At 38.1% G+C, this 14,845-nt stretch overlaps 2 protein-coding genes across 2 annotated transcripts; one reads left to right on the top strand and one right to left on the bottom strand.

The window, feature by feature from the left end:
* Positions 1 to 3,454: 3,454 nt before the first annotated feature.
* PCOAH_00052770 (Uncharacterized protein) lies at positions 3,455 to 5,803 on the bottom strand (the record flags this gene model as incomplete). The annotated part of the gene is made up of 1 exon (XM_020062057.1): positions 3,455 to 5,803. The coding sequence occupies one exon, from the start codon at positions 5,801 to 5,803 to the stop codon at positions 3,455 to 3,457; it is 2,349 nt and encodes a 782-aa protein (XP_019917877.1).
* A 2,082-nt stretch (positions 5,804 to 7,885) lies between these two features.
* Positions 7,886 to 9,202, top strand: PCOAH_00052760 (Uncharacterized protein; the record flags this gene model as incomplete). The annotated part of the gene is made up of 2 exons (XM_020062056.1): positions 7,886 to 8,753; positions 9,029 to 9,202. 2 exons carry the CDS (start codon positions 8,115 to 8,117, stop codon positions 9,200 to 9,202), a joined length of 813 nt encoding a protein of 270 aa, XP_019917758.1.
* Between the last annotated feature and the right edge of the window lie 5,643 nt (positions 9,203 to 14,845).

Below are 14,845 nucleotides of genomic sequence, written 5' to 3'. Positions count from 1 at the left end.
CAAGTAGGTACGTTTTCCATCTATGCGTTAATCGACGCGGTGTAGTAGAGAACAAGATGCAAAGGAGAACTGATAAGCATGGGAAGGATAACGCGACGATCGGCATGGAAAGAGAAAAGGGGGGGCTAGTACATCAACATGGAGAGAGCGCTAACGCGAAAGCGCTATAATGCACTGCAACACGACGCACAAGTCTACATCTCTCAAACTAATTCAGTTATGTAATTCTGACATCTTGATATGGTTCACACACAGGAATTTAACACACACTGACGATATTCATGATTCTTCGTTTTATTTATTTTTACTTTGTTACTTGCTCCAAACTGTTTGAAGTGGCTTTGAGAGTATGTTTTCTCCAAAATGGCGTGCGCGTTCTTTTGCAAGGGCGCACAATTATGGTACGTGTCGGTGTGTACGTTGCATAAATAGGCTTATAAGGGTATGTAAGGGCATATATATATGTGGGCTCATACAGGTGTGCGTATATATCGAGGCAAACGCGTTGAAAAGTGTTTACACGAAGTTTTATTGACAAGTCACACTGGAGGGTTATACTTGCATGGTGAACGTAGAAACTTCATAAGGTTATACACTTTATAGGGCAAAATTTTACATGCAAGAGCGCAATCTGAATTGTTGGTTAAAAATTAAAAAAGGGGAAATTTCACGCACACGGTTGGTTTGAAGCATTTTTCTTAAGTGTGAAAATTCAAACCTTTGCAAGTGACAAAAAAAAAAAAGAAAAGAAAAGGGGAAGAACAAAGGGAAGAACAAATTGGAGGAAATAACGGAAGATAAAAGCGGTGAACAAATGGGCGAGCGAATCGAAGGCGTAAAATGTGTAAGGTCAAAAAGAAGGCGAAAATTGTATTTTTTAATGAACTCGATTTGTGTATAGCTTCAAAATAGTGACATTAAAAAGAAAAGCAAGCTATATATATATGGGCACAAACGCGTATATCAAAATATGTACCTTAAACAACACAAAAAAAAAAGAGGCAAGTACAAAATGGTTAATGCGTTATATGTGTAGTGGTTTTTTAAAGCTGTTGTTCATAACTGGAAAAAAAAAAAAAAAAAAAAAAAAAGCCTATCTTTCTTGCTTAATTTTCATTTTAGAAATAAACAACTGCGTGTATATCACATGAACAAGTCAGAAAAAAAAAAAAATTCAGCTAGAAAATTTTTTACTTTGTTCTTTTTGTTCTTCTTGTTGCCTTTTTTGCTTTTCTTGTTTTTTTTCGGTTTTTTCGTTTTTTTTTTTTTTTGTTTTTTTTCTTTTCGTGGCTTATCTGGCTTTACTTTGCCTCCTTACAGAACGAAGTTAACGGCAATTTATAGTTACCAACACAATTGCCGAGTTCTGACGTTGGAAATTTAAAAATTATCGGTGTACCATTGAACGTTTTGAATGTGGAATCAATATATAACTGTTTCTTTCTTTTTTTTTTCTTAAGTTATAAGTTTTATAAGGTTCTAATTTGAACAAAAAAAAAAAAAAAAAATGTTTTTTTTGTTCGAATGAAGAAAGAGACCAAAATACAGTTGTTAACTTTTTCCAAAAATGAGATAAGAAACTGTTGATTGGGTACTCTTCCTTGTACACAAATAAGTTCAAAAGAAAGCAAAGAAAAAAAAAAAAAAATCAGAAAAAACAGAAAAGGAAGGAATAATCAGCGATTTTAAATATATATATATGCATATATGTACTTTTTTTCACTTTTCTTGACTGTTGAAAATTCTACAACAGAGCAAGGAAAGATTTGATCTATGGTTAAATTCCTGTGGTTCAAAAATTTAAAGCGCAAATATAACCCTATCATGTGCCCGCACACACATAATATAGCTGACTGAACTTTTTTTTTTTTTTTTTTTTTTCATCACATTTTAGTTATTTTTCTTTTTTTTTTTTTTTTTATATTGCATGTTCATAATTTTTTTTTTTCTTCTTTTGTGTAACTTTATCCGCTTTTGTTGCATACACATGAGCAGCTCTCAAGAGAATTAACCTTAACAGAACAGAGGGTGGGGGGAATCTCCTTAAACCCTTTTTATTTTTTTTTTCACAGAAAAAACAGCGCGTACGAAATTGTACACAAAAGGGTTAAGTTCACAATGTTTCTGCGCGAGCGTTTGCGTCACTACATGACCCGCACATAAAATTTAATGTCACATTTCGTATGTTCCAAATATTAATTTAAAAGGCGCAGCTCGTTTTCTCCATTTGCGCGTGTTCTTCCAAAGTTTCAATTCCAAGAGTACACACTACACTATGAGCATGGAACGGCAAATCACAAAAAGCCCCAAAGGGAAAAATGTTAGCATGCGCGTGGGCAACATCTTAAGCGGAAATGAAACTAACGCGTGTTGTTTTAATCCCTTCCTCTACTTCAATTGTCAAATGGTGAGGTGGAAATGGTGTGGGCCGCTTTGTGTTACATTTTTTTACACTAATTTTCCACCGCGAGGGGAAATCATAATAGCTACATGAATTAAAAAGGGGGGAAAAAAAAAGCGGAGAACGGAAAAAAGAAAAAAGGCGAAAATTCGCGAGAACGCTCCTCATCAATGAGGCAAACGCTTCCATCGATAACGCATACTCTGCTCCCCTGAAATGCAGACGGGAGAAATATTTCTTAATGTGAATGAAAAGGAAAAAAAAAAATTAGATAATGAAACACTATGGTGAGTTTCTACATTGTGCAGAATGCATCAAACAGTTTACAAAAAAAATAATCAAACAAGCGAATTAGCACGAATATATACATACAAGCATGTATGCGTACACGAATGCGCAATGCGCAAAAAAAGGCATGTTCTCTTTTCTGATTTGGGCAGGGGACTAAAAAAAACGCGAAAGCGAATTTCTCCCCCATTCGGTAAGCACTAAGTGTTTTCCGCACTTGTATGCAGTATTGCACACAACACACGGGCACTCGTACATATATACATATACATGTACGTATATGTGTATGCATATATTTAAACAGATATGTTATACGAACGGCGCGCCGAACCAACGCATGCGAAAAGCATGAAAAATAATCACGATAAAATGAGCCCGTGGCGACAACGTCACACTGTGGTATACTACACAAACGTCGTAGCTCAAGCTGGCGGGACCATAACGCGCTTGGCTTCTTGTCTGTCCCTTTTTATCACAAAAGGGGAAAACGTAATTAATTATTATATAAGAGTAGGACGGTGGAGGGGTAGATAAAATGGTCAAGGTGGCACACCCATGTGCACCCTGATGTGTTAAAAAAGAGCGGTACGTAGTGTAAACCAAACGGATACGTACAAAGTTGCCACGTTGTGCAGGCTTTAATTTGATGTATTTATGGGCATATCTGAATTTTCACAACTTCTTTAAGCTGAACATGGGCTTTTTTTATTCCTCTCTGGCTCATGCTACATGACCTGGTTTCACTGCTCTACGCATCCCTCCCCCTCATTTGACTATTTTCTTCTTGTAAAAAGGGGAGGATTCCGAGAAGACATCCGACATGAACTTGTTATGCGCGTCCTTCGCCAAATGAGCCACCATTTTATTTTTACAGTATAACCTGACGTTGCACTCTTCGAAGTACCTCGGGTGCGTGCCCCTATATTCCTTGTGCGCTATGAAAGCCTCATCCTCATTATCCGAGCTGTAGAAATAAACCGAATCTAACGGGTCATTTGCACCCATTCCGTAGTTCAAATAGTTCCAGTCTATGATAATATCATCCGGACTAAGTCCATGTGCATATCTAGCTATCCTGTCCTCATTTGCTACATCCTTCAAGTACTTAATGAGCTGCGGTTCTGAAAGATTAATTTCTGAAATGTATTTGTAGGCATGGTTGGAGTTCCTATCATGTATAACGGAGTTAATTAGGTTTAGCGATTTCTGCACCTTTTCGTCGTACTGGTGTTTTTTCGCTCTGTTTTTGATATCGTAAATTATGGACGAATCAGTTAGATCAAGAAAAGCATCCAAGTCCTGTAAAGATTCTGACCACTTGAAAATATCATCTGCAAGTCGAAAGCCATCACACAGCATCAGCTCCATAACTCGGACCTTCCTATGAGTATACACCTGCTTGAATAGAGAAAATCTGTTCATATAAACAGTCCAAACGGGATGAATTTCTTTAACGTTGTATGCTATATGGCCATTAATAACGGAACTTTGGCTAATGATTCGGTTACAATTTAGGGATGGAAGTGTCCCATTTGGGGGGGCAATAGTTGCATCTCTTTGCAGATAATCAAATTTGTCTGCATCCAATCCATTCCTATTATTACATATAATGTCGTAGGAAGCTTCTATCAAAGAATCTACTGGATCTACCCCACAAAGCGATTTGTGATGTTCCCTACCCATTATTAACTTTTTTATAATTTTGATATCCGTGGAATCTAGCACATCATCCTGGTCTATCAAATTTTCTATAATGTGTTCGACAATTTTGAGAGACATAGATGCATGGTTCCATTTATGATCTGTGTCTTCTTTTTTATAATTCATAAAGAAGCTTTCAAAGGTATGACTGAATGGACCATGTCCCAAGTCGTGACACAGACCAGCTATCTGTACACATCGAAGCATTTTATTTAATTCCCCACAGTATGGAGATAAATTATAGCGATTGCACAAGTGGGCGAAATATTTTGCAGACAAATAGCCAACTCCTAAGCTATGCTCAAATCTGGTGTGTGTAGCTCCAGGGTACACAAATTGGCAAACACCTAACTGAGATAAATTTCGTAATCTTTGGAAAAAAGGATTATCAATGATGTTCTTAAATGTCCAATTATCAAACTCGATAAACTGATGTATTTTGTCGCATATCGTTTTGGTGTGTTTTTTTTTACTTTTACAATCACATGGATCGAATTGGCTAAAAATATTGTTACAGAAAATTCTCTTCTTTTTTACACTTAAGGCAAAGTTGAGAATTTGTACAAATTCAGAGAAGGAGATTCCCATTTCGTTCTTTACCCTTTCGAACTTCCTCCCCTCTATAATTATGCGCTTGAACAAATCTACATTTCGAATTTTGCTCTGTTCAAATTTTGGCCACAAATGGGGGAGACCGAAATGAATACACATCATCAGCAGGTCATTTACGTCCATCACTTTGTAGATATAATTTATTAACCTTTCCTTATCCCTGTCTGTTGTTGGGAAGGTTTTAATCACTTCTGACTTTATGTACATGTCAAAGTAGATGTACTCCCCCTTTTTCTCTGCGTCGCTTCGCTTCTCTTTTGCCTGCTCGTAGTAGTCCTGCATGGCCGCGATTTCTTTGCACGCATAGGTCGCTTCGTTGTTCATAGTGGGGTTGCCCATTCCGTTGCTTTCTACTCCGTTGCAGTTCACTCCGTTGGGGAACATCGCCTCCCCCCCTTGCTGACCATTCCTCTGCACCCCATTACATCTGTCGCCTTTTTCCGTACTCACATTGGCGTGACCATTACACAGCTCCGCCTCTCCCAGGTTGCCCGCATCCCCATTATGCTGAGCCAATTTGCCATTTACGCTGACCCCATTCTGGAAAATATTTTCATGCGCGTTTGCAAATTTCACATCCGATTGGCTACTTATGTCCACATTTTCTTCATTGCTCATACCAGTGCAACTCGTGACCGTAAGGTACGAAACATGGCGTAAAAAATCATACACGGTTCTTACATTTCTCAGTTCCAGGTTTTGTACAATTTTATCTTCTTTGTCTAGGCATATGTTTCGCAAAAAGTCCTTTACACTCGAAATTTCGCATGCTGGACTGATATTATTACATTGCATGTTCATGATTTTTTTCTTTTTTTAAAATACTACCTGTTTACTTCTCACACAGCTGGATTTAAAGAAACTACGGTTTGCCTTTCCCCCTGAAAATGATTCCTTCCTGCAACATCGTTGAGGGGATGTTCAGCTTACGGGGGACAAAATTTATGACGAAAGAATTCAATCCCGAGGAGGATGGGCAATTTCTGGTAAACGTTTGAACAGTGCCAGTGTTTGGAGCTGCCAGTGGGGACGAATCAAACAGGCTACACTGGGGCACACGGTTTTGTATCTACTGCAAAAAGCAGTAAAGTTGTTCCATGTGGTGATAAAAAAAAGAAGGGTGTAAAATAATGAGGGCAACTTTTTCCACGTTTAAACGCTTATAAAATTATAAAAATTGGAGTTACAGAAAGTAGGGGAGGTGGACGGAATGGAAATTCACCTTGCCTTTATGGCAAATTATCGTTAAAGAAAAATTTGGATGTTATTTCTGTTGGAGAAGAAAAGTTGTATTTCTGTTTCTGTTCGTTTAAAGCGAACTTGTTACAGAGCAGAAAAAGAACGACCGAATTTGCAAAAAAAAAAAAAAAAATAGCGTTGCACTGCAAGTGGTCACATTGTGTATAAGTGCGAATAAAAAGGTTTTTTGCTTCGCTATCTTTCGCGTCGCATTTCGTCGCTTAGCATCGTTTCGTTTTGCATCTTTTCGTTCCTGTTCGCTTCGCATCGATTTTTTTTTTTTTTTTTTTTTTTCCCCCATTCAGCGCCAAATGTACATTTCACCTTCTACACAATTCCGCAAAAAATAGCTCCACTTGTGTGCACAAGTCCGAATTGATCAAATTGTGGAAAAGGAACAGAAAAGGATACTTTTGGTGCTGCCCGAATTTGCAAAAGTTTTTCCTTATTTTTGGCCATTAAAGTATGCGGTAAAATTTTGTGCCTTTTGCACCCGTTTCCGTGTGCATACGGAGTTGGCGGTTGCACAGTGCTTATCATTTCGTGTAGGTGGATATGTACACGTCATGACGTATTCACTCGGGGGAATATCCATGTTAACTGTTGCGGCAATGTCAAGCTATTGTTACAGTGAGAGGCAGGGTGCACCCACACACACATAAATGTGGATACATAGGGGAAAGTAAGCATATGTGTACACATGTGCTTCTTTTTCATTCCAGTGCTAATGATTGAAAGGATACCCCCCTAAAATGGCCTCTACTAGGCTGGGGTGACCGCTCCACTTAAAGACAGTTCACCATCCCGTAATACACCACTTTGGAAGCGCCCATTTGTTGCTTCACACTTCTACTTGGAGAAAACTGTAGAAGAACGGGAAAGGCAAAACATATCATCTACATAACTGCGCAGGTCAATTCGGAAAAAAAGAAAAAAAAAACCCTTAAAATGCAGTTATGCTGTTAACACATAACAGCAATATGTTCAAGCAAAATGATGATCCCTCATAGGCCATGTGGAAACAAAATTTCGAACAGCACAACGTCAGTTCATTTTTCGGTCTTAACGTGTGGCAAGTCGTCATTGTACCAGTTTGGGGCAAGCGCAAAACACACGGAAGGGTCCGTACAAAGTATTCACCGCTTACTACGTAAGACCGATTATCATCCTCGCGTAGTTATGTTCACCTGGACGTTTACCTGTTACTATGTTCCCTTCGGCCTGGTGGGCCATACACATTTGCACGTAAATACACTCATGCTTGAGCGTACTTCTCCTCCGAATGAATGTCAACTTTTTGGTAAAACATTTTAAGTGGTGCAAAGGCGATTCACTCACATCCACATCTTCAACCGCTTCAAATTTCCGCTCCGCGGTTCTCACTTTACAATTTACCATTTTTTTTTTTTTTTCTGCGCCTCACGGGGATTGCAAATTGGGCTGTGAAAGCTAAGGTGACACCAACAAGGGATTCTCTAAACGGTGCGGAATAGCGATATATACTTATATAAAAAAATGTTTTAATTTTTTTTACATTTTCGACACACAATACATAAATGGCGCTGCGCCGATAGCACCACGTGGCGTCAGCACATAGAACACAAACATCTCTCATGTTGATGAATAAGAAGAAGCTTATTACACATACATGAAAGGATAAGAGAGCAAACGTAGGAGTTATTACTTTTCCGATTGGAGGGGGAAAGAGGAAACTCCCCCCGTTTATGATTATCCTCACCCGCTGAAGAAGCTCACATGCATCATGCGCAAAAGGTCACATACTAACGTACGTACCTATGCACATACACGCATAATATGACGGCGCATTCGCCAGACTAGAAGAACAAGCGCAACGCCTACACCCCTGCTGATAATGTTTCTAACCTTCGTGAGGTATACCCCCCCAAAGACCCCAAGAAATGTGTTCTTCCCGTGGCAAAACTTTAGCATACACAAGTCAGGGAGCTTCCTAGAAAAGAACAGACTGGCACTGAGGGTGCCAATAAATTTAACCAAATTTGAAATTAGAGAATACTTGCGAAAAATATATAATGCCAAGGTTATAAAAGTCAACACATTAATTAAGGTGCCAGAGAGGAGAAGAAATTTAACAGACTATCGTTTCAATTATTATCGAAATGGACCCAGATATAAAAAGGCAATCATAACGTTAGAGCATGAAGTACCTGATAGTGTGAAAATGATTCAGTCATGTAAAAATATAGGCAGAAATCCGTATATAACAAAAAAAAATGTCATTTATGGTGTTCGTAGCGATGTAAAAATTACACCTACACGGTCGCAACTGTGGCACATGGGGGAATGTAGATATTCTTGGAGATTACCTCTGACCAATTTGCTGGCTGATTATAAAATGAATTTAAACCCTGACCTAAGGATTGACGAAAACCTTGTTCAACTTGCCCCTGATGTGACCAAACCGTTTATGCATTCGGGCATTTCGTCGGAAACGTTCAAACCGAACAATGTGCCGGAACAGACCTTTCCGAAGGTAACTTTTTTTCTTCTTTTTTTAAAAGAATGAACTGTTTGTGCAGGGGCCACCCAATAAATGGCACAACGCGCAAAAAAAAAAAAAAAAAAAAAAAAAAAAAATTAACGCCCAACGGGAATACTTCATTTTTTTGAAAAAAATATATATTCACTTTACAACCCATACACCGTACAGTTGTGTGCGTTACGCGAAGGAAATACACTTCGACCTGTACCACGTATATAGGTGCACATTTTTTTTTTTCCTTTTCCCACTCGGCCATATACACGTAGATCGATTTAACCCCCTGGAGAAGACAAGTAAAAAAAATTTACGAATCGGGTACGCTGGCACCGCCCGAATCGTTTCCCAAAGATCGTAAAAGACATCAAACGATTGAGTATGCTGGTGAAAATAAAAATTTTAAAAGGTCATCCAGAAGCAGTCAGTGGAAGGCCCCTTCGTAGACAAAACAAATGGGTACATTTGCACATTTTATATATTTTTGCCGCATGAGGCGCATTCTTTTTCATTTATTTCTCGTTGCTTCGTTTGGCTTGCTACTTTAGCACCTTTTCGATTTCGTTTTTGCATTTTTTTTTTTTTTAACTTTCACAAAACGTTTGATGCTCATTTGAGTGGTGTCCTTTTGAGTTAATATGCAACGTAGGCGTTTCGTGAATTTGCAGTTTAAGGCAATGCCGTATTGGGAAATTCACACGCCGCAGCATGCAACGGGCACCGTGCACTCTGTGACTTTACACCGTGTTGCGTTTAAAGGTTGTGCGGGTTGGATGCGAAAGTGTGTACTCGTTGCGTCGCTACGTTGCTGTGCCGTTTATGCAACACTATCCGCATTGCGTATGCGCAAAATGGGGGATAACTAACGAAACGTACCATCGAAAAAATTGTCACATTCCGACTAATCCTTTTTTTAACCCATTTGCGGGATGGAAATATATACAAGTGCGTACCCCGTCACCCATTATGTGCATTTGAGCGTATGTATATTTGAGCATATGTGCATTTGAGCATACGTGCATTTAAGCGTATGTTCATTTAAGCGCATGTGCACAGTTTCAGCTCTTCCTCACAGGGGACCGCAGAAAAATGCGCAAAAGTGTGACAACATTTGGAGTGTATCACGCCCCCTATCGTTACGTTCCCTAGAGGGATGTTCTACTGAGTGTAATGACGCTTGGGCTTCATGTGAAAGGTTGCGGTGGAAAGATGGGGGGAGCAAGCGGGGCGCGGAGGGGGATAAAAGGGAAGCGACAAGGCAACGAAACGAGTAACGAAAGCAGCAACGAAAAGGGCAGTGATAAGGAACGATAAAGGAAACGAAAACAAAAGCCAAAACAAATACAATTCTAAGCGCAATTGCAAACGCGCAACTCTGTTTGAGTCGAATTTTCTTCTTATTTGCTGGAAATTGCGAACAGTCGGGGATGTGTGCATGCATTCAGTTTTTTCTTTTTTTTCACAAAAAGGGATGTATAAAATGGTGTAAACTTTTATTGCATCCCGAGGGATGGCAAGTGAAGTGCACATGTATGTTCAGTGCATTCATTTATATATAAATTTCTGGCACCAGAAAAAAAAAAAATACAGCTCGGAAGTGGTATGGTATGTCTTTGTAAAAACAGTATAGATAAGAGCAAGGTGTAAATCCGGAACGTGTTTTAAAGCGGTTCGTGTGCCGTTAAAAAAACAAACAAAGAAGCGAACAAATAATCAAACACATGATGAAAAAAATTGAACCGAACGACGCAATCATAGGTGTAAAAAAGAAAAGCTGATCTATTTTTATTTTTCAAAAGTGTTCACGAAAAATAGAATAAAAATCGATATAACTAAATTAGGCAAGTGCAAGTAAGAGATGTGAAAATTGTCACACGCATCAGAAAAGCTAGAAACGCCAGAAAATAAATGATACACATAAAAGAAAAAAAAGTAAAATAACGCGACGCCAAATAAAGTGAAACAAAAAAAAATCGAAGCAGGATAAAACCAAGTAAAACACATATGCAGCATTTCTGCAGATAAACATTTTAAGATGTTCATTCTAAAAATACATTTTTTTCCATGTTATTTTTTAAGCTTGTAAATGTTTTGTCAAATTGTATTAATGTTTTAAAACGCTTCTCACTTTTGTAAAACTTAGTGTGTTAACACAAAGTAGCGTTTCTTTACCATTTTGTTTAGCCCGTATTACTTTAAATAGAACTTACACAATCGTACGTTCAACAGTCATGTGAGTTTTCTCACGCGAGCATATGTGTTTATGTTCGCTAGTGTGTTCGCATATACGTGCTATCTTGCTATGTATGACATCACGGAAGTGCTCTTGCACGTTCCCCCCGCAAACGTATGATCCTTCGTGCGTATGCCCTCACGCGGCCATGTTCGTGGGCAGTATACCAACATGTGCGGATGCCTGTGTGTCGTGCCACAGCTCTGAGCACATGCGCAGTATTACTTGCATACGCAAAGTATTACCTACTCGAGCTTAGTATTTTATGTAAATATGCACAGTACGCAGCACACGTGTGGCACGAATAGTATACATACCTATGCACTCAGCGCGCATGTATATACACCGCACAACGTACGCCCCGCCCTGTGCCCCTCTCCACACAACGCATGATTTAAAGTTACACAATTTTCAATTTTAAAAAAAACGAAAGTATTCGCGAAGTTTCGCAAAGTTGTTTGCAAACCTTTTTACCGTGAGCGTTCGTGTAATTTCTGTGGTGCTTTACCTGATAGACACATGCACACATGCAAGCAAAAATTCGCGGATGCTCTAAAAAAAAATATATTTAAATAAAAAAAAAAAAAAAAATACACGCAAAGTGAAAGCGGTATTTGCGAGGGAAAAATATCGAAAAAAATATAACACAATAAAAAGAGAAACATACCAGCGAAATAACCGAGCGAAGCGCATGAACGCAACGAACGAGCGAATTAAACAAACGAGGGAAGAATAAGTAAACACACGAAACACAATACGCAAATACACAAAGTATGACATAGCAAAAGAATAAAAATGATAAGCAAAATTTTATGAACACCAGTGGGATGTCACACAAGGTGTACAAAAATCCAAAATAAAACCTAGCGCAAAAAATGCTGGAGAAAACTTGGAGTAGCATATACATTGCAATTGTGTTACTCGCGCGCACGATGTTACATATGCATACGCTTAAGCATACACATACGCGTACATATGAATACATATACATTATGTGCGTATGTATACCCTTGTATACACGCGCATTCTCCTGCGCGTATGAGCTCACCTTATAGTTGCTGAGTTCGTTAGCAAACACCACTGGCGATATATTTTTTTTTTCTTTTTTTTTTTTTTTTGTGTACCCATTATTCATGTTCCAAACATATGCATAAGCAATTAACTTATGCATATGTGCATGCCTCCATTCCTCCCGCCCCGTATTCCTTGTACACATTCGTCAATAAAAGTTTTCATAAAATACGTACTTGTATTTTGTATATGAGAACGCGCGCTCGCGCATTGTATTACATATAAGTGCTTGTGCCTATGTTACAAGCTTAATACCCATTACACACGTGTGCGCATTCACAAGTGTGTTATGTAAATACGTATACGTGTGTATATATATATGCTTAAAATATTTTTTGCTCAGTTTTTCGTGTGTCATATGAACCATATAAACATATCCCCTTCATATGTGTACAAAACTTTTTTCGTTGTTTTTTTTGCACATATCTGGCTTCACCCCATTTCGATTTATTTTATTTATTATAATTTTTTTTTTTTTTTTTTTTTTTTACATTAAATGTAAGAACAACGATTACATTGTGCACTCTCTAATGTGATGGACAATCTCAGGAATTTTGTCGAAACTTCGCTAATTTCTAGAATTCTACAAATTGTATCAAACAGTTTTTCAGTGATAATTCTTTTTAATTATCCTTTTTTTTTTTTTTTTTTCTACGTGTTCTTTTTTTTTTTTCGTAATTTTTCCAGTATTGATTACGTCCATTTGCATATAATGCTCCCGCACACACCCGTATTTTTCACCATTTCGTATGCCACCCATTTATGTCAACAGCACTTCAGTTTGTGTAAATGTACACATGGAAGCGCGCGTATACACGTCAAAGGTTGTGTATGTACGAATGCGCAAAATTGTACGTGTCCCAGCGCATATGTGCATACGGACACATGTGTACGCCACCGCAAACACCCCTGCTCTTGTGTACGCTAGTACCCTTTTTTTGTTCAACATATGCATGTAATTGCGTGTTGTCTACAGGTCGATGAAGAACACAAAAGTTTATGAATTACGCGATAATTAAAAACAATTCATACGCTTTAATTGTTTTGCATCCCCTTTACATTTTTACTGTTAGCGTTATTTTTTGTACATGTTTGTATACATTTATTTGCGTGTGCATACCGCCCCCCTTTTTAGTCATGCCCTTCCTTTACCCAGCTTTTTTGTGAAAGCAAGCCAAAATGTCTCAGCCCATGCAAACTGCAAAAATATTTCTTTAAAAGAAATATGCATTTTTACGCAAGTGGCAAATGATCATTTATTATTTTTCGTATTTTTTATTAACATTTCGTAGAAGATTCTTTTCTGTTCTATCCCTTCTTTTTTGTACAATTTTTTTTTTTTTTATCACTCCAAAGTGGTATGTGCCTTTTTTTTGTTCCCATCGTAGTGCAAACCTGTGTGGCTTACAATCATTTATGTTTATTAAATTGTTGAACAATACAATTGTGAAAAATGTCAGAAAGCATTCACCCCCTATATAAATGTGCATTTATTCGACAGTTGCAAGGTATATAGAATACATTAACTGTTGCAACAAACTGTGCATTTTTGTGTAATTTTCCGGAGTTGCTTTTTAATTTACAAATAACTCTGTACGTTTATTATTTTATTATTTTTATTTTTTTTTTACACATTTATTGTTTACCCATTTCGCCCCCCTCCCCCTTAACGGTATTATACGTTTGTACACCATAAATTGTCAAAAATAAATTGATAGAACATCGTTAATGGCTTTTTTTCATGTGCCCGTCGTGCATGCAGCTTTCTTTATGTGTGTCTTTTTCTAACGACCAGAAAAGGGGAGCACCTTTTCGATTATCAATATTGTTAGCATACGAACCAGCAAGTTGCATATCACCATGTGTGTGAGCAACGAGCGAATTGTTAGTATACTTATTAACAGACGTATTAACGCACATATTAATACCATTATGCATGCTGCATGCATACTTGTGTATACATGCGTACCTACCTGTGAAGGAGAAAAGGGCGCACGCGTGTTGTGCTGATGGGCCAATCGCGGGACTGCACATAGTCCGATGCGTATGATTTACGTCACATATGTCCTTTTTTTTTTCCCCCTGTTTTTCGTGCACTATTCGCGTTATTCTGGCAAATTTTTGCGTATGCGTCCTTTACAATTTTTAAGATTTTTTAACCTTAAGAAATACTTATGAATCTTTCTGTCAAAGTAAAAGTATCACATTTTTTACGCTATCACGTTTAAGTGTTTTTTTTTTTTCTTTTTTTTTTTTTTGAATATTCATTGCACCATTGTTTCAGGTATTCCATTTTCCGCCGCCTATGTTGCGAGAGAATAGTTATATTTGTGCATGTGCATATATCTATAGAGAAAAGCAGCATACGGCTTCGTGAGGAGAGCCACAATGCGGCCAAACCTCGTTATTGTCTTGTCAGAATAGCAATCTTAAAAATTAATGCATGACTGTGTTTATTTTTCACTTAATTAAAGGTTCTTCATCAGGGTCTGCATCTGTCCATGTACGGCGTTTGTGTGTGCACTGTAGTACATGCACCATTGTATATGAACGCTTGTTTATTCGGCCCTGTTTGAGCAGGCCTTATGCGCACTTGTCTGTGTAGACTGTCCGTTTCCATTGTCCACTCTTGTACAAGCCCATACAAAAGTACCGCTCAGGCGCCACGCATTGCAGCCATCAAAATTTGTTTGTTTTGGTGTAGAGTAAAATTGTACGATTTTTTAGCCATATAAGTGCGTATAATAAGTGGAAAAATAAACCGTTTCATGCGCAACTTTAGCGG

The sequence above is a fragment of the Plasmodium coatneyi genome, chromosome 14, assembly GCF_001680005.1.
Source record: "Plasmodium coatneyi strain Hackeri chromosome 14, complete sequence".
Taxonomy (NCBI): domain Eukaryota; phylum Apicomplexa; class Aconoidasida; order Haemosporida; family Plasmodiidae; genus Plasmodium; species Plasmodium coatneyi.
This window is presented reverse-complemented; position numbering and strand designations above follow the sequence as displayed.